At 35.3% G+C, this 25,734-nt stretch overlaps 1 protein-coding gene across 1 annotated transcript in view; it reads right to left on the reverse strand.

The window, feature by feature from the left end:
* The window catches only part of LOC100935246 (probable polypeptide N-acetylgalactosaminyltransferase 8), a 26,687-nt gene extending 1,640 nt beyond the window's left edge, over positions 1-25,047 (reverse strand). Inside the window, exons 1-7 of the mRNA XM_031940164.1 lie at positions 25,029-25,047; positions 22,733-23,042; positions 18,895-19,061; positions 14,388-14,571; positions 10,615-10,812; positions 9,391-9,505; positions 758-943 (exon numbers count right to left, since the gene is read on the reverse strand). Of these exons, the coding sequence (XP_031796024.1) occupies positions 758-943; positions 9,391-9,505; positions 10,615-10,812; positions 14,388-14,571; positions 18,895-19,061; positions 22,733-23,042; positions 25,029-25,047 (1,179 nt within the window). The remainder of the gene's footprint in view (positions 1-757; positions 944-9,390; positions 9,506-10,614; positions 10,813-14,387; positions 14,572-18,894; positions 19,062-22,732; positions 23,043-25,028) is intronic.
* Between the last annotated feature and the right edge of the window lie 687 nt (positions 25,048-25,734).

Genomic DNA, 25,734 nt, shown 5'->3' on the forward strand with positions numbered 1-25,734 from the left:
AATAAAAATCTAGAACAAATGTTCTCTGGATTGGAGATCGTTAAAATAATCTAGAACCCAATGCGGATAGAAATACCCAGAAGAGGTGTGATTTGGATTGAAGATCCAGAAAAGATTCACGAAATGAATGGAACTAAAAAAATCTAGAACAAATGTTCTCTGGATTGGAGATCGTAAAAAGAATCTAGAACCCAATGCGGACAGAAATGCGTCGAAAAGGTTTTATTTAGATGGAAGATCCAGAAAAGATTCACGAAATGAATGGAACTAAAAAAATCTAGAACAAATGTTCTCTGGATTGGAGATCGTAAAAATAATCTAGAACCCAATGCGGACAGAAATGGGTCGAAAAGGTTTTATTTAGATTGAAGATCCAGAAAAGATTCCCGAAATGAATGAGACTAAAAAAATCTAGAACAAATGTTCTCTGGATTGGAGATCATAAAAAGAATCTAGAACCCAATGCGGACAGAAATGCGTCGAAAAGGTTTTATTTAGATTGAAGATCCAGAAAAGATTCCTGAAATGAATGAGACTAAAAAAATCTAGAACAAATGTTCTCTGGATTGGAGATCGTAAAAAGAATCTAGAACCCAATGCGGACAGAAATGCCTGGAAAAGGTTTAATTTCTCTTGAAGATCCAGAAAAGAATCAGGAAATGAATGGAAATAAAAAAATCTAGAACATTTTTTATCTTTTTCTTTATTTTACCCACCATCTCTCTTTTTCTTTTCTACCTTGTAGTTAGTGACAAACCTTCACAGGAAGATTCCAGTAATAATAAACCATGAATTTGTAATTATCCATCCAGTCTTCAGCCACACGAAGAGCATTACGCTTCATGAATTGCTCTAGATTCCAAGCATAGGGCTTGAAGGCTCTCTCCAGGTGAACAATCCGATAACAGGGAAGGACCTCAATCTTTCCTCCACACTGCCACACCTGCATTAAAGAAATAACATATTGTGTATATATGTATACACATATCTATCAAACTATAAGTTTGTCTCATAATCAATCATCTTTAGGATCATTTCAGTACCGTTAAAAAACATGAATTCCTTCTATCTTGCCTTGATGTCCATCACTGAACTTTTTAACCTCAATTCCTTTCTTGACAAGGTTATTAGGGTAACCGAGGAGATGAAGGATAAAGCAGTACAATCATGAAGATCTAGCTCACTTAAAATTTTAGCACAGTTTTTGAGAAAGTCTCTTAGCTGCCCTCTTTGGGAATAAGGTAGAGAAGTAGGAACTAGATAGTAATAGAGTGAAGGTGGATTTTGAGAAATGGTTGAATGACTAGTCCCCAAAAGCAGTCAGTAATAAGTCAGTGTCAAGATGGAAGGATGGCTATCATGGAGTCAGTCAACAAGCAATTACTGTGTGCCAGATTCATAATTTTGAGGAGAGTAGTTTCAGTTGAATGATAAAGTCAAAAAACAGAGTGCAGAGAAATAAGAGAGTGAGAAGAAAGAAAGAGGTAACAATTATGGGTGGCCTTCTCAAGGAGTTTAGATACAAAAAAGTTAGATAACAGAAATAGATGGATTAAATGAGGATTTTTTTTGAGGGTGCAGGGGTTTGCTGGTGGTAGGAAAACAGAAAATAGACAAGAAGAGAATGAAGATTAATGAGAGAATAAGAATAATAGAGGGGACAATTTGCCAAAGAAGATGGGATGCAATAGGATCCCTTGTTTATGCAGAGGGGTTAGGCTTGACAAAGATAAGGGCCACTTCTTTATGTGAGACAGGGATGAAGAAGGACATAGGAGAATATCTGAGTGATACAAGAGGGAGACGAAGAAAGGAAATAAATGTTTATTAAAAGCCTACTATGTGCCAGGTACTATGCTAAATACTTTACAAATATTATTTCATTTGCTACAACTCTGGGAGATGGATGGTATTGTATTCCCTGTTTTAGCACCAAGAAAATTTTGCCTGCTAAGGCAGACAAAAGTCAAATAATTTGCCCCAAGTCACACAACTAGTAAGTAAGTGGCTCTAGCTGGAGATAATTTCAGTTCTTCCTGTTCCAGTCTTGGTGCTCTAACTTAGCATCTCTAAAAGAAAAGGACAGAAAGAACATTCTGAAAATGTCCTCAATTTTTTTCCTATAAAATATAAGGCAGAGCTGAGGGCAATCTCTCAGAGATCTGTCTTTTGCAATGCCACTTTGATAAATTTCTTTTATGAGTGATAATAAATAATAAATAACACATAACTCTTTGAGGTTGACAAAAGTACTTTGTACATATAGATGGTACATTTTTCAAATATACAGATGATTCAAAGCTTAGCATAATAGTCCATTAGCTAACAAAGTCTAGCCCAAAAACATTTCATTGGATTTGAGCCATGAGCTAAATTTAATAAGTAACATTTTTAAAAGATAAATATAAATTTTTCCATTGTGATTTTAAAAATCAACTTCACAAGTAAAAGATGGAGGCCAGTTCAATATATCAATAAATATAGTAGCCAAAAAACAAAATTAAACAAAAAAGCAACCTGACATTAAGAAACATATTAAGAAACAGGACAAGACAGTTAATAATCTCCCCAAACTCAAATCTGGGTAATTTTATATAGTTCTAAATGTCAAATTTAGTAAGAACATTTTCAAATATAGAATATCTAGAGGAATGGCCCTTATGGAAAAATAATGAGCTTTAATGCCATGTCATACAAAGAATGTTTGAAAAACCTAGGAATATTTAGACAGAGATTGAAGGAACATAAATGCCATATTAAAGTATTTAAAGGGCTGTTATTTATGAAAGGTCTTACTCTGCTTGGCTTCAAAGGACAAAACTATGAACATAGAGGATGAAGAGAAAATTAAAATAAACTTGATGAAAGAAAAAAAACTATCCCTACCATTAGAGCTATCAAACATTGGAATGGGTTGATTTAGACATAGTTTTGATTATTGTCATTGGAATTATTATTATCCACAGCACACTAACACTGTCTACCAAGGATCTGTTATGTTCCTCTTTTCTTTTTCTATACTTTTTTAGAGAGTTACAATTTCTATACTCTCCCTTAGAAAGTTACTTTGTAACTTTCTCAACTTATAGGGTTAATTAATATCTGCAGATAACTCACAGATTTATATACCCGAATCTTACTCTTTCTGCAAAACCCTAGTCCTTTATCATTAGACATTTCAAACTAAATACTCCATATGCATCTCAAATTCAACATGTTCCAAATAGAAGTCATTGTCTTTCTCAGAACCCATCCCTTTTCTGAATTTTCCTCATTCTATTATGGGTACTGCCATCCTTGCAATCTTAGGTTCTCAATTTCATACTCATCCTTAACTACTCACCTTCTCTTGCTCAATATATATTATTAATTGGGAAGTTTTGTAGATTCTGCTTCCATGACAAATCTTACATCTGTCCCTTTCTATTCCATGATCACCTTTCTAATTTAGGTCCTCTTCAACTCTTGTCTGGAGTAGAATTTCAATGGTCTACTAAGTATTCTTCCTATCTCATGTCTTTATCTTCTTTAACTCATCTACCTCACTGCCAAAATGTTATTTCTGAAGCAAAGTGTTGCCAATAACACTCCTCTTCTCAATCAATTCCAGTGACTTTTTATCATCTTTTAGATAAAATAGAAATTTTTCCATTTGGCATTTGAAGTCCTTTACAATCTGACTTCAACCTCCCTCTTCATTCTTACATCACATTATTTCCTTTAATAAAGTTCTTAATCAATCCATATTGGCCTTCTTGTAGTACCTCATAGGCAATATGCCATCTCTCATCTCTATACCTTTGCATAGACTGGTCCTCTGGGCTTGAAATTCCTAGTTCAGGTGCAACTTTTTGAATTTCTAGTTATCTTTAAAGTTCGGCTCAAAGATCATATTATGTATGAAGTTTTTATGATCACCTTAGCTATTTATGATCTTTTCCCCATTTATTATCTTAATTTTATTTTATATGCATGTATTTATATTATAAATTCATGAATAACATTAATATTACATATTATGCATATAACACTGTATGTATGCATATTTGCCACTATTTTTGAAATGTACATTTCTTAGGGAAAAGCCTGTTTCATCTTTGCCTTTGTATTCTCTGTACTCAGAACAGTGTTTGGTACATGCTGGGCACCTAATGAATGCTTGTTCTTAAATGATCTCTCTAGTAGAATATAGAGTCATTGAATGATTTTTTAAAAAAATGATCTAGCATACTCCCTTACATAAGATTGATGCTTAATAAAAATTTTAAGTTAAATTTAATGAAAATATACAGCCTTGAAAGAAGACTAGAATAAGGTTAAGGGACACATGATTCTACTCTTTGAGGAATTGTTATATGAAAAGGTATTAGACTTGTTTAGCTTGGTCCTGGAGAGAAGACTAGTTGTAAGTTACAGGAATTCATATTTCAATTCAACTTAAGTAAAAATTTATTAACACTTAGAATTGTTCAAAAGTAGAAGTTACATCCTAATCAACAAGTTGAGCTGACTCTATGGCAGATACATGTACATAAAGGCAAGGGATACACTAGATGAGAAGGCAAGAGTGAATCAAATGTATCAAAGTATGGTTTAGAGGGGGTTTGGTCCCATGATATTTTGAACATTGTTATTTGCTACCAATATTAAATCACTAGGGATATTATTAAAAATAGAAGTACCGAGGCAATTTTATATTAAAACAAAAAAAGCAAAAGGCATTTGAAATTGAGACCATTATTTTTAGGGTTATTAGACTCTCATGTAATAGATCTTAGAAAATATGTTTCTTTAAGTTATAACTGAAACAAATGAACTGTTTGAAATAGGAAAGAAAGAAAGTAGAATTTAGGGCTCTATCTAAGGATTATTGAGTTCTCTGTCAATGGATATCTTCAAGTAGATTACTGAATACAAGTTATAAAATAAGAAGGTTACTTGTTGCTCTTCTTTCACACAATCACATTAGAGAAAAATGTCAAACCATAAGAAGTAAATGGCAAAAGATATAAACTTTCATTAGAGTTCACTAGAATTATCCTGTTTTCTTATAAATTTTATAGCAGCAGCAAATAAATATCGTAGCCCAAAAAAACTGTGAAATAAAATTAAGCATTATCTTTCAGGGAAAAAAGGATGGACATTCAAAGAAATAGGTGAATTTCATTTATTTTTGATGAAAAGACCAGAACTGAACAGAAAATTTGTTGTTCAAATACAGAATTCAAGAGAAGCATAAAAAGGTAAAAAAAAAGAAAAGGAAAAATATTTTTAAAGGTTAAAAAGTTTACATCTTTATATGGGAAGAAGATATGTTTAACTCTTGAGAACTATATCTTTGTGAGGGGTATGCTTAGAGGGTGTAAGTATAATTTGACTTTATTATGATGCTATAAAAAAGAAGTTAAGGGTGGAAAAAGAATTGCACTGGAAGAAAAAAAGGTTAAAATGGGGTAAATTACATCATATGAAGAGGCAAAATAGGTCTATTACAGTTGAGGGAAAGAATGGAGGGGGTGAGCATTGTGTGAATCTTACTCTCATCAGATTTGGTTCAAAGGGGGGAATATCAGACATTTATCTTCATAGAGAAACTTGTCTCACCCTCTAGGGAAATAGGAGGGGAAAGAAGAAAAAAAAGAAGTGGGGTGGCTAATAGAAGGGAGAACAGAAGTAGAAGGGGAAAGGGATAAGAAAAGGGGAAGGAGGTGTAAAAGGGGAGGGCTGTTTGAGGGAGGCGGTAGTCAGAAGCAAAACACTGGGGAGGAGGGAAAGGGGGTAAAGAAAGTTACAAGTGTAATTTGGGGAAAATAAGACAGTGAGAAATACAGAGTTAGTAATTTTAACTGTGAATGTGAATGAGATGGCTTCTCCCATAAAATGGAAGTGGATAGCAGACTGAATTAAAAGTCAGAATCCTATGATAAGTTGTTTACAAGTAACACATTTAAAGCAGAGTGATACATACGCAGTAAAAGTAAAAGGCTAGGGCAGAATCTATCATACTTCAGCTGAAGTAAAAAAAAAAAATCAGGGGTAGTGATCTTGATCAAGCAAAAGCAAAAATCTAATTAAAAGAGATAGGAAGGAAACTACATTTTGCTAAAGGATAGCATAGATAATGAAGTAATATCAATACTAAATATATTAGCACCCCAATTCCTAGAAGAAAAGTTAAGAGAGCTGCAAGAAGAAATAGACAGCAAAACTATTCTAGTGGGGGATCTCAACCTTGCTCTATCAGAACTAGATAAATCAAGTCACAAAATAAATAAGAACGAAGTTAAGGAGGCAAATAGAATTTTAGAAAAGTTATATATGATAGATCTTTGGAGAAAATTGAATGGGGACAGAAAGGAATTTGGGGGGGAAGTGGTACATGGAAGCTACACAAAAATGGACAACATATTAGGACATAAAAACCTCAAAATTAAATGCAGAAAGGCAGAAATAATAAATTAATTTTTTCAGATTGTGATGCAATAAAAATTACATGTAATAAAGGACCAAAGGAAAATAGACCAAAATTTAATTGGAAAGTAAATAATCTCTAATCCTAAAGAATGAATTAGTGAAACAACAAATCATAGACACAATTGATCATTTCTTCCAAAAGAATGACAATAATGAGACAACACACCAAAATTTCTGGGGTGTAGTCAAAGCATTTTTAGAGGAAATACTCTGGGGTATAGGAATAAATGGAGTTTTCCTTTAAATGATTAGGAGCATCTATTTAAAATCATCAGCAAGCATCATATATAATGGGGATAAACCAGAATCAGAAGTGAAACAAAGTTGCCCACTTTCACAATTACCATTCAATATTGTCTTAGAAGTGTTAGCTTTAGAAATAAGAGAAGAAAAGGAAATTAAAGGAATTAGAATAGACAATGAGGAAACCAAATTATCACCCTTTGCAGATGATATGTTGGTAGAGAATCCTAGAAAGTCAACTAAAAAACTAATAGAAACAATTCACAACTTTAGCAAAGTTGCAGGATACAAAATAGATCCACATAAATCATCAGCATTTCAATATGTTAGCAGCAAGAGATACAAAGAGAAATTCCATTTAAAATAACTGTAGATAATATAAAATATTTGGGAGTCTATCTGCCAAAACGAAGTCAGGAACTATATGAACACAATCACAAAACACTTTCCACACAAATGAAGTCAGATCTAATCAAATGGAAGAATATCAAGTGCTCATAGATAGCCTGAGCTAATATAATAAAAATTACAATTCTACCTAAGTTAGCCTACTTATTCAGTGCCATAACAAACTGCCAAGAAATTATTTTACAAAATTAAAAAAAATAACAAAGTTCATTTGAAAGAACAAAAGGTCAAGAATTTCAAGGGAATTAATGAAAAAATGCAAATGAAGGTGGCCTACCTGTATCATATCTAAAAGTATATTATAAAGCTTTGATCATCAGAACTATAAGGCACTGGCTGAGAAATATAGTAGATCAGTGGAATAAGATAGATTCACAAAATACAATAGTCAATGACTATAGTAATCTAGTGTTTGATAAACCCAAAGACCCCAGCTTCTGGGATAAGAACTCACTATTTGACAAAAATTTCTGGGAAAATTGGAAAATGTTATGGAAGAAACTAGGCATTGACCAATGAATACCTAACACCCTATACCAAGATAAAGTTGAAATAGGTTCATAATTAAGACATAAAGGGTGATACAAAAAGCAAATTAGGAGAACAAGGGATAGTTTACCTCTCAGCTCTGTAGAGAAGGAAGGAATTATAGCCAAAGAAGAACTAGAGAACATTATTAAGTACAAAATGGATAATTTTGACTATATTAAATTTTAAAAGTTTTGTATAAACAAAACTGGTGTATCCAAGATCAGAAGAGAAGCAGGAAATTGGGGAAAAATTATATTCAAGGGTTCTGATAAAGACCTCATTTCTTTTTTTTTTTTAAAGATTTTTATTTTCAAAACATATACATGGATAATTTTTCAACACTGACCCTTGGCATAGCCTTGTGTTCCAAATTTTCCCCTCCTTCCTCTACTTCCTCCCCTAGATAGCAAGTAATCTATGTTATACATGTTCAAATATATGTTCAATCCAATATATGTAAACATAGTTATACAATTATCTTACTGAATAAGAAAATTTAGATCAAAGAGGAAAGAAAATGAGTAAGAAAACAAAATGCAAGCAAACAATAACAAAAAGAGTGTGAATATTATGTTGTGATTCATACTCAGTTCCTACAGTTCTCTCTCTGGGTGTAGTTGGCTCTCTTCATCACAAGATCATTGGAACTAAAGGCCTCATTTCTAAAATATATAGCAAATTTTAAGAATGCAAGCCATTCTCCATTTGATAAATGGTCAAAGCATATGAACAGACAATTTTCAGATGAATAAATTAAAACCATTTCTAGTCATATTAAAAAAATGCTCTAAATCACTATTAATCAGAGAAATGCAAATTAAGACAATTCTGAGGTACCACTACATACCTCTTAGATTGACTAAGATGACAGGAAAAGAAAATGATGAATGTTGGAGGGGTTGGGAAAACTGGGACACTACTACATTGTTGGTGGAGTTGTGAACTATTCTGGAAAGCAATAAAGAACTATGTCAAAAGAACTGTCAAACTGTGCATACCCTTTGATCCAGCAGTTTCTGTACTGTGTCTATATCACAAAGAGATCATAAAAAAGGAAAAAGGACCCACATGTGCAAAAATATCTGTAGCACTCCTTTTTTGTAGAGGAAAGGAATTGGAAACTGGGTAGATGCCCATTTGTTGGGTAATAGCTGAATAAGTTATGGTGTGTGTGTGTGTGTATATATATGTTATGGGAATATTATTGTTCCATAAGAAACGATTGGTTTTTAATATTTTAATTGTGGAGAGTTTAGACTAGCTAGTTGAATAGGACTCATGTCCAAAAATCATTCGACCCTCAGCAGCTGAGTCAGAAAGCTTTTAAAGAGTCCTTAGTTAATTAGCATTTACAAGCAGGATATAGAAGCTGAGAAGGCAATTAGTCTAGCATTTTATAGCTGTTGTCTTTACTTCAGAGAGAGGGCTCAACTTAGGATTTACAGTTTGAATCATGGCTCAGTTCCTGTCAAAGAAGGGAGTAGGAACATTCTTGGATAGATAGGGACTTCTAACAAGAGCATAGGCAGGAAGAGAGATAACATAATTCTGCTCCAGGGAAGTTTTGGACAAGGATGGAGTTATAGTTGTGAGCACCTGAATCATTGTTTCTCTTTTCTTTCATTATGTCATAATGGTATGTAAGATTCAATTTCCAGTCTTAATGGCAAGGAAGGGGGGCAGCTCCCAGCATTTTTACTCCTGATTTGGACAAGAAAAACATCAGAAATTTACCCTCAGGCCTAGTTCCACATTTTCTCCTCCATAGACTTCCATTCCATTATCAAGGGATCCAATCTCTTTCAAGAACAGTCTGTCTGCAGCAAAGATTCCCATGATAGAAGGACTCCTATAGAAGCACAAAGAAAATAAAAGTGTTGGAGTATGGATTTGGAGATGTGAGGAGTAGAGCAGGGATTTGAATGTAGGAAGGGAAGAAAAGAAGGAGAAAAAAGAAGAGAAGAAGAAAGAGAAGAAAAAGGAAGAGGAGAAAGAAGAGGAGAAGAAGGAAAACAAAGAGACGAAAGAGTAAAAAGAGAAAAAGGTGAAGAAAAGGAAGATGGAGAAGGAGTAGGAGAAATAAAGAAAAATAGACAAAATAATGCTATTAAGGGATAAATCTCCACAGCTGTGGATCATAACATCTGAAGGAGTTGCAGGACAGTCTTTGCTGACACAGGTGTTGTGGATTAGAAATGAGATAAATTGGAAGCAGAGGGAAGAAGAGGGAGGTCATACAATGCAACAACCTCTCAGTCTCCTTATATCATCCTCTACAAGAGGAGATCCATTCTGGGTTGGAACGCCAGCAGCCACTGTCAGGTGGCTCTTGTGTATTCCAACAGCTCTCCCATGTATTTCAACATAGTGCCATGCTGACATTTTTTATCTATGCCTCAAAAGTCATTATGGAGAAGTGACAGACTTAAAATGCATAAAGGGATTTTTTTCATTTGTTTTTGTTTCTCACATCAATATGGGAACTTTTGTTTCTGTTAATTTGTTCAAGGGGGTGTGTTTTACTTTTTTTCCCATTGGGGGAGAGCAATCGACAAAGTCCAGGACATAAATATTTGTTCATTGATAAAAAGCAAAATAACAGGGGAATAGGAATGGATGAAGGCAAAAGCAAAGATCCATCTGTCCTGAAGATATCCCATCAGTTTAAAAATCTTCTCCAAGGAATTTAAAAAGTGAAACATCAAAATAGAGTTAGTTTTTCCCAGAGATAGTGAGATGAACTCTCAATTGAACTCTGATGACTCTTGTCTCCTAGGTTGCTTTTGCTTTGTTATAAAGATTGCTAAAAAGTGTATACTGTGTCCTTATCTGATTGAGAAGAAAAGCCTAGGTTGATTTTTACAACTTAGAAATAGCCTTACTTGCTTCCAAATTGAAAAAAAATCCAAGTCTCTGGGACTTTACATTTCATTCCCATTGCAAGTAATCCAGACTTACTTCATTGGTGCAGTTACATCCATCAACAAAAGCCAGCTTTTTGGAACAGGCTCATAAAGGCACCAGAGGGCCCAGTCAAATCCAATAGAAGCTAAAGGATAATGTTCCACTTCCAAGGTGTCAAAATGAATTTTGCCTAATGTTGGTGACACAATCACAGTCCTGTCTTCCTGGATCCTTGCTAGGATGGGCTCTGCCCTAGAAAGGTAACATAAGACTATGTTTTTTTTTCGTTTTTTTTAATAGCTTTTTATTTACAGGTTATATATGTGGGTAACTTTACAGCATTAACAATTGCCAAACCTCTTGTTCCAATTTTTCACCTCTTACCCCCCTACCCCCTCCCCCAGATGCCAGGATGTGTGTCAGACTATGTCAAGGCAATGCCATGAAATCCAGGGTAATCCATAGGAAATAATTCCCTTTACACCAACTTTTCTGCTTTTTCCCACTATGTAATGCCAGAGATTTAAGTAGAATGAGATGAAGGCACTAAAATTTAGAGGGTAAAAATAGAAGTCACACTACTTAAGCAGCATAAAAATAAAACTTGTTAAGCACCTTCTTAACAAGACTATATAGTTAAAAATAAGCTACCAGATAATGCAGTTCCTCCTTCTAGCAACTGTATCTCAGGAGAATTTCCCCCTAGTCTGGTCTTGTTCCCCAACAACAGAGTTGCAGCATCTTATTTTCTTTTCCCCATCAACAGGCTATATTTCTTAGGGTCCCTCCACCTAATTAAACTTATCTTTGAAGCTTGATTTCATCTTGCTTGCTCAGGAAAGCAAAATTGCTAATTATAGTTTTACTGGACGGTGAGACACAACAGTTGAATTTTAGGGTGACTGAAATCTCCAGAGTTGACTAAGGCAGAATGATGGATTTATGTCAAGATCAGTTTGTAGTTGGAAATCCCTCTATCCCAACATTAAGAGTCCCTTAAAAATTAGATTAAACCCTATTCCAGGAGACCAGGAAGGCCAATTGATTTAAGTACAACCCAAGGAGTACTGAGTCATTCTTGGGTGAAAAGTTCAAGTTTAATTCAGTATTAAGAATAAGAGAATGAACAAAGATTATCAATTCCACTTGATAGTCTGGGCTAACAGTTCTCCCATGACCATGTCAGCAGAAACTAGACCTTATAATGCAACTAACCAAGAGCAGAGAGATTTAATGAAGATAAGAGCAATACTCCCTTACATTTGAAAAGAATACAATCTACAAGACAGCTGGATGGCACAATGGATAAAGCACTGGCTCTGAATCGGGAGCACCAGAGTTCAAATTCAGCCTCAGATACTTACTAGCTGTATAATTCTGGGCAAGTCACTTAACCCCAATTGCTTCACACACACAGAAATATAATCTGCGAACTCTAAAAACAGTTTCTAGTAATCCTTAGTTAACCACACATTCTTTACTTCAGTATCACTGTACTTTACTCTTATGACCACTCTGCATTTGGGGCAACTTGGTAGGACAACGAATAGAGCATAGAGCACTGGGGTTAGAACAGCTCAGTTTAAAATCCAGTCTCATAATTTTATTAGCTGTGTGATCCTAGGCAAGACATTTAATTTCTATGTGATTCCATTTCCTCATCTGTAAAATGGGGGCAATTATAGTACCTAAATTCTATTTTTGTTGGGAAGAAAACTAAGATAATATTTGTAAAACATTTTGTAATCTTAATATACTATATAAACGTGAACAGTTGTTATTGTTATATCCTGTGATTATTTGTGGAAGATATGCTCCAAAGTTGGGGAGGATTCTTTTTATATTGAATCTTTTATACTTGCTTGGTAAATAATATATCTAACACTTAATTCACAAGGACTGATAAACATTTAAGAGCACACAGTGTATGCTCATGAAAGCCTATGGCATGAGAACACCCAACAATCTTCAGAGTTGCTTAATTATAAAATTCTGAGGCAAGAAGTAGTTTTCGCTCTCATGGACCTAGCCTATTTGAGCTGAAGTTGGGGAAGTACCAATACACATATGAAATGTAAAATGCATAAAGATATTAACAGATTGGGGGAAGGAATCAGGAAAGGATTTAAGTTGGGTCTTTTGGGAAACTATGGATTCTAAGAGAGAGAAATGAGGATGGAGTATGTTCTAAGTATGGGGTACAACCAGATCATGGAAACAGGAGGGGAGCAGTATGTAGAAATAAGCAAGAAGATAAATTTGGATGGGCCATAATATGTGTAAATGTATAATAAGGTTTAAAAGGTCATACAGGGACATGAATAAAAAAGCCAAACAAGAGAACAGAACTCCTCCTCAAACAGAGAAGTTTATATTAAACCCTAAGGGTGATTGAATCTTGGATTTTACTGAGTAGGCGAGGACATAATTAGACCCATGATTTAGGAAAATCATCGTAGAAACCAGTGAAGATAGATTTTGAGGGGGGAAAACCTTGAGGCAGTGAAAACAATTATTAAAATTTTAGTAGTTCAGGAGAGAAGGGATAGGACTGGAACTAGTGTGGTAGCTGGTGTGAATAGAGATATAGAGCTAGATACAGGAGATAATATGGAAGTAGAAATTGGATCCTATTCTGGAATGTGATTGCCATTCTCAACCCTCATTTTACAGATAAAAAAAAAATTGATACTTGAGAGGTTAAGTGAGTAGTCCACAATCATATAGTTAGGAACTGTCCAAGGTATTATTTGAATTCAGGACTTCAGACTCCAAGTTCAATGGGCCACGTAGCTGCCTTTAATAAATGGTGTTTGAACATGCTTTTTTTTTTTTTAAACAAAAACTTTCTTCATTTTTGTTGAGGGTTTTGTTTTTTGTTTTTGGGGAGAAGGATTTTTTTGTCTATGATTTCTTTCACAATATGATTATTATGGAAATGTTTTGCATATACAACCCATATTGAATTGCTTGCATTCTCAATGATGGTGGGGGTGAGGGAGGAAGAGAAAAGAATCTGGAGCTCAAAGTTTTTAAAAGAAATGTCAAAAAATTGTTTTTACATAAATTGGGGAAGAATAAAACATAAAATTTTCAAAAATAATTAAATAAATCTCAAGTTTTATGACATGAATTTTATTCTTTCTCCCTTTGTTTTAATCTGAAATATTAAAATATTCTAGGTAGGCAGTCAGTCAATAAGTATGTATTCAGTGACTATTCTCTACTCATCATCATGCTAAACCCTACAGATTCAAAGAAAGACAAACGCTAGTCCCAGCACTCAAGGAGATCACAGACTAATATGGAAAGATAACATAAAATGGCTTTGCACAATTAGGATGCATACAGCTTAAATTGGGCAGAAAAGGCCAGATTTGAATCTGAGGTAACAGAGAGATACTGAAGTTTATTGAATAAAATGGGGGTAGGGGAGAGATTCCATGATTAAATTAGGAAAATTAATTTGAAAGCTGAGTAGAAGATGGACTGGAGTGGAGAGGAATTTGAAGCAAGGAAACCAACTATTATATATATTCTATTCTATTATATAATTATATTATATTATATTAGGCTATTATATATAGTCTAGGAGTGACGTGATGAGGGCTGTCATGGTAGAATCAAAGGAAAGACAGGTGTAAACTTTGCATTACAGTATTTCTAGTCCCAGAGACAATAGGCTGTTCTTTTCTTTGAGTCTTTCCTTGTTTAAGTTTTGGTGCTGTCCTTGCCCATCCTTACCCTATCCCTCTAAGGAACCATGAAAAGATGCATCATTTCTTATTCCTCTTCCCCAGATATATAATCAAACCATATAGTCTTACCAACCAACATTTACTTCAACATGAGCATCTAAAATAATGACCACATCCGCTTTAGCAGCTTTCCAGCCAGAGATACGGGCTTGAGTGAGCCCCTGCCTCTTGGTGTGACGGATCAGTTTTAGCAGCCTGGGGTACTTGAGGTTGTAAAGCTGGATCTGTTCACTCAATTTTTCCTTTAGTTCATCTAGCAACAAAGCACAAACTTTACTCAATCTAGTAAAACAGCAAGGTGGTGCAACAGATAGAGTGCTGAGCCAGAGTAAGGGAGACTCATCTTCTTGAGTTCAAATCAGACATTTCCTAGCTGTGTGATTTTGGGCAAGTTACTTAACTTGGTTTGCTTCATTTCCTCATCTATAAAGTGAGCTAGAGAAGGAAACAGCAAACCAGTCCAGTGTCTTTACCAAGAAAACCCCAAATTCGATGATGAACAGTTAGATACCACTGAAAAAATGACTGAACAACAATTAACATATACTTTGTAAATATGGGTAGAGATATCCTTGTTGAATGTTCAATAAATTCCCAGGATATTAAGTCATAAGTTGAATCTCCCCTATTGCAGTTTCTACCCTCTATTCCACCTTAACTCAAAGGGGCACGTGTGTCATTGTCCTCCAGGATACACATCCCCAGATTCTTCCAAAGTTATGTGTATACATACAACCCACACCTTCTTTTTAGTCCATTTTTACTTATCTGAAAGAATTTGGACTCCATTATGTATTTTCTAGTTTATATTTCAGAAATATGAGAGATCCACAGATGATAGTTAGTAAACTTAATATAAGGTCTAGTTGGTGAAACAACACCACTATTGTTATTATTTATTATTGTTTATCAAAGCATCTCTAATAAATCTGTTGAAGTCACTAACCAACTTCCTAAAGTTTGACATAACAGTATATGTAATTTATTACAAGTAATTTTGTCCAGGTATGTTAAATCTTAGGGAAAACCCAGTTTGGAGATGAGGCATCAATACAAACACTATGTGCTATACAATCAGTTAAGAAGGGTCCAGGCTACTAAACCAAGGAAATTCAATTTGAGGGAGATCCTAATCTGTGAAAACATGATCATCACATCATTGTTCCTTCTTTTCCATGTTCTACTTTTCCAGGATTCTGGCCACCATTTGCTAATTCTGTATATTTGGCAACAATCTACTCCTATGGTCATAGTCTTCCAAATTTATCAATCTTCTTTTCCTCTCCGTTATCCTTAATTACTAAATTTGAACATAAAATCCAGACCCTTGGTAGCTGCTTCATGTCTTTATAGCTCACCCCTTGCCTTTGCTAAATGCACTTTCACTAAAGAGAAGTCTTCTTTACTAAGTTCTTTCACTGGGCTCTGTGGATTTCTCATACATACAGAAGCAGGTAGATGGTGCGGTGGATGGAATTCTCATATTTACATAAATGTGTCACTTTCAACTTTGATTTATTCCCTTTACATTTGTTCCACATATCCCAAATGGAAGTTTGTTTTTTTTTAACCACATAATGACCAGTCTTGATTCCAAAGGACTAAAGTGAATTTGATATGTGGAATGAAGAATACATCACAAAAGGTGAACATATGCATTTGTGTTGCTTAACTATATTTCTTTAATATGAGATTTCTAGGGTAAAATATCGGGAAGTAACTGAATGATTTAAACAATCATTAATAAAACATTTTCTACAAACTAATGGAAACATGCCTTTTTCCTGATAACACCCAGATTGGAGAATCTCTCCAAATGTGACTATTTCTTCTTCCACAATTTGACTACTCTCTAATCAGGGGTCCTCAAACTACGGCCCGCGGGCCAGATGCAGCAGCTGAGGACTATTATCCTCCTCATCCAGGGCTATGAAGTTTCTTTATTTAAAGGCCCACAAAACAAAGTTTTTGTTTTTACTATAGTCCGGCCCTCCAACAGTCTGAGGGACAGTGAACTGGTCCCCTATTTTAAAAGTTTGAGGACCCCTGCGGCTAAGTAGTCTCTGGCTAAGAAAAAGAGTCAGCATGCTTCTAATTCCCCTTTTACAAATTTGCTTCATTGTTCTTCGGCCTTCTCTTTGTGCAAAATAGAAATTGTGGTATTTGATTATAATGAAATATTATTGTGCAATAATTTCAGATGATTTCAGAAAAACCTGGAAAAACTTACATAAATGGATGCAAAGTGAAATGAGCAGAAACAAATATTGTACATAGAAGATCAAGTGTGAATGACTTGGCTACTCTCAGCAATACAATAATCCAAGACACTATTTTTTAGTTTATTGTATGTGGAGGATTGGTCTGTGTTTTCTTTCACAATTTGACTAATATGGATATATGTTTTGCATGATTGCACATGTATAATCTATATCAAATTACTGTCTGTGGGAGGGTGGAAGAGGGAAGGAATTTGGAATTGAAAATTTTTTTAATGTTAAAAATTGTTTTTACCTGTAATTGCAAAAACCAAAATTTTATTCTAAATTTTTAAAAAGGAGAAAAAAAAAGATTATTGGTCAATGAGAAAGGAAGAGTAGCCTTCTTAGTATTATTATATAAAGGGATCAAGAGAAAGAGAAAGCAAAGGACCCTACTTTTTCATTGTATTACTTAGGACTTTTCCAGCTCCTTAATGGACTTATACAAAGAGAGAAAGATATTTATCTACCCTTCCCACACTCAGGAGTCATGGAAATAATACCTCCTTTCTAGATAAGCCTGTTATTCAAGTCCTTGGCTTCTTCTGTTCTTTCTCTGACTACAAGTCACTGAACATTGATTCTGAGAAATGGTTGTGTCCAGCCTTGGCAGGTATCACATGAATTCAATAGTTCCTGGATTCCTGAATTAGTGCCATCAGATTAAAAAGAGATGCTTCTGACAACTGCACTACTTCTTTCAGGAATAACTAAGGAGCTATTCCTGGCTAACCAGAAGATTTGGACTTTTAAGTTGCTCAGATAGATCTAATATGAATGTGAAATAGCTATCCCCAAAGTTATCTTCATCTCTTAGGAGATTATATTACATATTATCATTATTATTTTATTTTTTAAATATTAAGATATGCTTAGGATTCTTTTGTATTGTAAGTATTGCATTTGTGTTGGAAGAAAGAAATGCCTCTCCTATCCCTGTTTTTGACTTCGGATATTATTTTTGAGAAGATCTTTTAATACTTGTAGGAAGATATTCTAGACATGTGTCATACCTAAAATTTATTTTTAAGATTTTTTTTCCTGTTGTGAGGAAAAATGAGAGACAGAGAGAAAAGGAGAGCGAGGAGAGGGGGGAAGGAGGAAGGGAGGAGAGGGAAGAGAGAAAGGGAGAGAGAGGGAGAAAGAAAGGGAGAGAGGAAGAGAGAAAGGGAGGGAGAGGGAGAGATAGAGGGAGAGGCAGAGACAGAAAGAGAAAGAGAGGAGAAGGAGAAGGAGAGACAGAGACAGAGAAAGAAAGAAAGGAAAAGGAGAGAGGGAGGAGGAGGGAGGGAAGGAAGAAGGAAGGGAGAGGGAAAAAGGGAGGAAGAGAGAAGGAAGGAGGGAGAAACAGGACAGAAAGAGAGACAGAGATACAGAGAGATAGACCATGGGGAGAAAGACAGGGAGACAGAGAGAGAGAGATACAGAGAGAAACGAGACAGAAACAGACACACACAGAGAGACAGAGACTGAGAGAGAAAGAGAGGGACAAAGAGACAGAAAGAGAGTCCTTTTTGGGGGGAGGGACTTGCAGGAGACTATGATGTCCACTAGCACCAGAGTCAGAGGCTCAAGGGGACATCCCCAGGGCTGCATATACTGTCTGAAGGGCTTTACTGGATCCTTAGGGTTTGGTTCCAGTTAACTTTAACCCAATTGTTTAATCCTCTTTTGTGTTTGAGGTTCATCTGGGTTTGTTTGATTTCTTTTAAAGCTAGCCTACTTACCTTATTGTTTGGGGATAGAGACCTCATTTAAATTGCCCTATGGTTTAATAGGGGTCCAAAAAAAAAATCTTGAAGCATCTTGCCTTTTGAAAGTAGCATTGATCCCTAGTTACAGAGGCTGATGGATCAAGCATGAGCTTCTATCAGATTGTCTTTTAGCAACAACTCATCATTCCCTTTTCTCAACATTCAAATGATCAATAATAAAAACATCCTTAGGATATTAGGGGAATTGACTGGGAATGGGATTAGGTAATTTCAGTTTATACCTAGTCTATAATCCTTGTTGCTGTAGTTTATTTTATCCCCAGTGGGCCTAGAGACATTGGGCAAATTACACTCTGAATCAGAATCTTTGAGCATTGTCACCAGATTCCTGGATAAAAACTTTTATCAACTCTAAGCCTTTTATTCTCCGGGCTGCATTTCCTCTGTTCCCTTATTCTTTCTTCATAAATCATATATTCTAATCCCTTTATCATACACGTGGCTCTTTTCTGTTACCTCTCCGGTTTCTCTATGTGAATCAAACTAATTTAGAACAAAAAAACAGAAACAAAATCCTTTCCCAGTCAGTATTCAACTCACCATTTGAACTGAAGTCATCTACCAGGATGAGTTCCTTCAGCAGATGGGAAGGGGTCTGGTGGATGATGCTGTTGATGGCACGTTGTATAACTGACATTGCTTCATTCATAATTGTGAGAATGACACTGACAGTTGGAAGTTGATGAGGATACGTCTTTTCAAGACACCTTTATGAGAATAAACTATCAATAATGATATCAATGCATTATTACTACATAACTTAGGATATATCTCCAAAAGTCACTTAGTCCATCCCTCTGTCTGTGACACCTTAATCACCCCTGAACAGATAATCATCTATTATAGTCCTAGTTCTTTAGAAGAATAAATTCTAACATTTGTCCCCAAAACAGCCAAGGGATCTTTGAATATGTCTAAACTCCTGCTGGAGTTAATATCAGCATCCTTTTCTTTGACCTTCAGTGGACATTTCCATTTGGATGTCATTCTACCTTCTCAAATTCATTAAATCCCCAAGTAAATTCCGTTTTTCACCCTATACACCAGCACTTTTGCACATTCTTTGTTTTAATCATTAGCTCTGCCATTCTCTAAGTCTCACAGATATGAAAATTTAATCATTTTTCATTTGTTCCTCTAGTTCTAAAGTCACTCAAACAGTTACATCTACATGTTTTCCAAAGCCACTTTAAAACTAGAGGAAAATAGAATAATAAATTTGTCTGTTGTCCAACAGAAAAATATTTTATTAATAAAAGGTACCAAATTAGTAAAGACCAAATAGTCTTAATTATATATAATAAGAGAAAGCTTGTGAATTTATGCTCTGGGGTATGTATGTATGTGTGTGTGTGTGTGTGTCTATGTTATAGTGAATTCCCTCTGAGAAAAATCCCTATATGAATTCATTTGTATCACAATACTCATGTTCACAAGTCTTTATCTGTCCATCCATCTATTTATCATTTTAGGGTCACACAATCAATGTGTATTGGAAACAGGACTTATATCCATGCTTTTCTGACTCTGAGGAATAGATATGTCTATATGCAATGTACTTATACGTATATTTGCAAGCTTATGTACTTGTGTGTATGTTTACATAGCATCTGAAAGCAGGGATAATATCAAAAAAGAATAAAAAATCTTGAACACAACACCTTAAAAAAAGTGTCCCAGGAAGCATCAATAACTACTGATATGTGTCTTTTTTTCTCATCTATAGAAAATATATCATTGGCTATTCACACATTCTTTATGAGAATATAGGTGGGAAAAAGGCAGCCTTTCAAAAACATTCTGCAGTAGATTAGAGAGATAAGATAGAGCATATATTAATCACTTATTATGTTCTAGATACTGTGCTAATCTTTTGGAATATAAAAACAAACAAGTGAGGTAATTTTGCCCTCAAGGAACTTATGTTCTAATGGTGGGAGACAACACATAAAAAGCAACTAAAAGGCAAGGGAAAGGGAAGAGTGAAGTGGAAAAAGTCAAGAGAGTAGCCATGACAGAAGTGAGATTTGGCTGGCTTGGTTATTTCCTCAAGTGGAAATTCTGAGCAGAAATGCTTCAATGTGAAGAAGGGGTTGCAGAAGAGGTAGCATCACCAGGGAGATTGCAAGGAAGGCCTGGGCTCCATCCAGATAGGGTGAAATCATTCTCCTATCAGAGCTGAAGAACCCAGTGCTAGAGTCCAAGTGTCTTTGTGGAATTAAAATAATGAGAGACTTAAGCCATAGTGACAAGACAGCCAGGAATTATATGGAAGTCTGGGCCACAAATTCAAGAATTCACCTTGCTTTGCTTTTGTTAATTTTTTTAGAAAATCATATTCAGTTTAAAAATGCTACTTTAAAAGTACTCTTCCAGCAAAAAGTCTTCTGTCCAAAATTATTCAAGATTCTTTGAAAGTCATAACATACATTACTTCATTCAGCAAACCTCTACTTATAAACATCAGGATAGTTTAGACCTCCCATGGGTGGGTGATATTATATTTCATAAAATCCCAGAACATTGCTATTGCAACTGAAATGATCCCTAATGACTTAAAATGTTTTAGTCTGACCATCCATAAAGTTAAGTGGATGAAGAATGTTTATCAAGCAAATTACACCCTGCAATAGAATAGATCACCTAAAAGGTTTTTCTTTATTCCCCCAATTTTTAAAACATTTTTTAAAAGTTTTGAGTTTCAATTTCTAGCCATATGAAAAGATGCTCCAAATCATTATTAATCCGAGAAATGCAAATTAAGACAACTCTGAGATACCACTACACACCTGTCAGACTGGCTAGAATGACAGAGAAAGATAATGCAGAATGTTGGAGGGGATGTGGGAAAACAGGGACACATACATTGTTGGTGGAATTGTGAATACATCCAACCATTCTGGAGAGCAATTTGGAACTATGCTCAAGAAGTTATCAAACTGTGCATACCCTTTGATCCAGCAGTGTTACTATTGGGCTTATATCCCAAAGAGATACTAGAGAAGGGAAAGGGACCTGTATGTGCCAAAATGTTTGTGGCAGCCCTGTTTGTAGTGGCCAGAAGCTGGAAAATGAATGGATGTCCATCAATTGGAGAATGGTTGGGTAAATTGTGGTATATGAATGTTATGGAATATTATTCTTCTGTAATAAATGACCAGCAGGAGGAATACAGAGAGGCTTGGAAAGACTTACATGAACTGATGCTAAGTGAAATGAGCAGAACCAGGAAATCATTATATATTTCAACAATGATACTGTATGAGGATGTATTCTGATGGAAGTGGATTTCTTCAACAAAGAGAAGATCTAGCTCAGTTTCAGCTGATCAAGGATGGACAGAAGCAGCTACACCCAAAGAAAGAACACTGGGAAATAAATGTAAACTGTCTGCATTTTTGTTTTTCTTCCCGGGTTATTTTTACCTTCTGAATCCAATTCTTCCTGTGCAACAAGAGAACTGTTCGGTCCTGCACACATATATTGTATCTAGGATGCACCGTGACATATTTAACTTGTATAGGACTCCTTGCCATCTGGGGGAGGGGGTGAAGGGAGGGAGGGGGTGAAGGGAGGGAGGGGAAAAGTCAGAACAGAAGTGAGTGCAAGGGATAATGTTGTAAAAAATTACCCAGGCATGGGTTCTGTCAATAAAAAGTTATTAAAAAAAAGTTTTGAGTTTCAAATTCTATCCCTTCCCCCCCACACTCCAAGATGATAAGAAGACATAGATTATACATGTACAATCATGTAAAACATTTCCATATTAGTCATTTTGCACAAGATGAATTAAAAAATGAAAAAGTGAATAATAGTATGCTTCATTCTGCATTCAAGCAATATTAGCTCTGTTTCTAGAAGTGGATAATATATTTCATTGTTAGTTTTTTTTTTTTTTGGATTGTCTCAGATCATTGTATTGCTGAGAATAGCTAAGTAAGTCAACAGTTAATTGTCCTAAAATATTGCTATTACTGTGCACGACATTCTCCTAATTCTGTTAACTTCATTATGCATCAGTTCATGGATGCCTTTCCAAGCTTTTCTTTGCTATAGAGCTGAGAGAGAGAGAGAGAGAGAGAGAGAGAGAGAGAGAGAGAGAGAGTCAGTCTTGTGTCAGCTTGCTCTGTATTTTCATGGCCATTTAATCCAACCAAAACTTACTTTTCTCATGTGTAAAACAGAGAAGAAAACATTACTTCTCTTTCCATATTTCACTATTCTACAATAAGACCTTTCTTCTAGCTTTGATTTCACTCAATTCATACTTTATACTATTTATACTCATATACTATGCCCCCACTCTGCATTCTCAAAATTGTATAACCTTGAAAGGAAGCTCTTTTGGGATGAATAGATTGATGTAAATCCAATTTACCTGGGATTGCGACCATCTTTGAAAGATCGATTCAGAGGCAACTGGTCACTTAGATAAACATTGTAACCAAACTTCATGAAGAGGCTCTGAGCCTTGATCTGCTGGGACTCTGACAGGCCTTCACCCCAGTTACGGAAAAGTTCTGAGTCTGGATAAAGTTCACTCAAACCTTTGAATTGTGCCTTCTTTCTAGTCTTGGGTTCCAATGATTGGATATGATTCTTTCCAACCTGTAGCTTTATAGTTTCTCTGGTGATAGTCTTTGACTGCTCTATCTTCTGTTCTATCACAGAGTTTCTTATAAAATTATCTGAACATAAGGAAATACAAAGAGAATATTTCAGGCAAACTCCAATCATCTATACAACTCTTATCTATTCATCCCAGTTTCTCAAAAACTTTTTATTTCAGGGATTCAGAAACCTTGATATCAGTACTTATTCTAAGCACAGGCACTCTTCTCATTATGTTTATTCAACCTTACTTGTCAGGTGTCCCATAATGTCAGAATTTGGATCTGACTAGCTCTGACCAAGTTATCAAATTCACACTAACGTTTTAGTGCCAGTAAAAGACTAAATATGTTTCCATATCCAAGGATGTTTGAATTTTAAGGGGAAATTCTGGTGATAACATGGTTTAACCCAAAGAAATAAATATCTAATACTGAAAATTCTGGCATTAAGGGAGACCATTGGGGAAAACATTTGTGGAGAACCTTTTAAGGGAGCATGACTATTTTTTTTAAAATAGCTTTTTATTTTCAAAATATATGCAAAGATAGTTTTTTAACATTCATCCTTGAAAACCTTGTCTTCCAAATTTTTTCTCTCTCCCTTCCCCCCCCCCAGACAGATAGCAATTCAATATATATTAAACATGCAAAATTTTTTCATAATTACATGATTATGTTTTAAATACTGGGAAAGGGACTCAAGTAGAGGATAAGAGAAATTGGTTTGACCCAGCCTTTTGAGTCTTGTCTATGCTGCCTATTCCCAGAGTTAGATGACAGTCCCAGGAAACAAAGCAACTCTAGATCATCAAGAGACAGACCATCTGGGAAGAACAGAAGCAGGAGGAAAAATAGCATGTTAAACTAAATCTAATGTCCTTCCAGCTCTGAAACCCTATGTTTTTATAATCAATCAATTAATCAATAACCATTTATTAAGCACTATGTTCTAGTCACTATGCTACATTTTGGGCTTACAAAGACAAGAACATTTAGCCTAAATATTCTATTAAAATATAACCTAACCTATAAGAAGAACCATTGACTCCTGCTCCTGTTTATTTGTTTTGCTTTTTAATGTTTTGCTTTGCTTCTGTTTTTTGCTGACACTACTGCTATGCTATTGGCCCTACCATGGCCATACCAATTCTGCTAACTATTCTTCTATTCTCAGAGCTTCTCTCCTATCTATGACAATGGAATGGATACATATTCCACTTCATTTTCATGTATTCTTGAGTCAGATCTGATATTAATCATTAATCTGATATTATTTCATTGGTACAAGGGATTTGCCATGGAGAAAATATATCTAGAATTTAGATTTTCAAAGAGTTTTTTAGGCAAGTGGGAAGTTGCCCAAGGTCACATAATATGTTCAAGACACGATTTGAGCCCAACTTTCCTGACTTCAAGGTCAGCTCTTTCCATATTGGGACACATTGCTTCCCCATGTCAACATTTCCAATTTTCATCATGTTTCTTAATCAGCGTCAAAAAATGGAAAAAGCCCCCATTATATGTAGAATTCTATATTAAATGTAGGAGAAATCACAAATTTAAATAAGAGACCATCCTGCCCATATAAAGCTCATGATCATGTAAGCAGAACTATGAGTACTGACCTAAACATTTATAGTACATTTTGTTTTTAATGGAGATTTTTTTTCTGCTTTCTGCTGCACCAAATTTTAGTTACTCTCTCAATCTCAGCTGCCATTTAAAGTCCTTGAATGAAAACCTTCAATGAAACTTCCCAATGAAAATCTCTTCTGATCATTTTGGCAACTTTTTCACCCATTCCCTCATCCTTCCTCATGTGAAGATTTGTTGTGTACATATGATATAGCCTGACAGACTTTGGGTGGGCACATGGGCACTTAGATAAGGATCCCAACTTCTCTATCAGGCCTGGGAACATTTGAAAAATAATTTTCATTATCCAACACAAATAGACATCTTTACGTGCATATGGAAAGTTCCCCAACCCAATGCCAGAATTTGGCTTCTAAAGCACTTCCCCACAAATTATGATTCCAAGGAGTTGGTACGTAATCTTACCTAGATCATAAACAGTCATCTTCTCAAAAGACCTGTGTGTTGTATTATCTTGTAAGGAAGGAGACAAAACATTCTGCTCTCTGTGATGTCTTTTTATCTTTATTTTGTGGATGATTCCCTTGATAAAAATGACCAGAATAACTTGGATAGTCAAGACCAGAACTAGCCTTTTGGAGAGAGTCCTTGGGAACATTATTCTTAGCACCATCTTCTATCCACCTGTTCCTACTGGTTCAGTTCTATGGACCTTTGGGAAAGGTTCAGAAAGAGATGAAGATAATCCCCAGGGAAATTTCCACAATGATCTTGTCTTATTATGTGCAACACTATGATACCCCAAAGAGACAAGTATTTCCTGTTCAGAGAGTTGCCTGACAGTTCAGCTTTTGCAGTGGACCGTGCTAAGTTTTTAGAATACGCTGGGACAGACTCTCAAACACTTATGAACCAGCCAATTAAACTTTGCAGACTTTGGGGAATAAGCCAAGGGAATGCTTCACAATTGGTTAGTTGCAGCTTTCTTAACCATTCTAAAGACTAGACATAGCAGTGTACATCTATCAAGGAATATCAGGTCTGGGGATAATTGATACAGTGGTGGGGACTGATGAGGGAGGAATTAAGAGAAAGAAAAGGATCTAGAAAAACAATTCATAGAGATGATCCCACCTGGATTCAATAGGGATAAATGGAGAATGATCAGCTA

Source organism: Sarcophilus harrisii, chromosome 5 (assembly GCF_902635505.1).
Source record: "Sarcophilus harrisii chromosome 5, mSarHar1.11, whole genome shotgun sequence".
In the NCBI taxonomy this organism is placed as follows: Eukaryota; Metazoa; Chordata; class Mammalia; order Dasyuromorphia; family Dasyuridae; genus Sarcophilus; species Sarcophilus harrisii.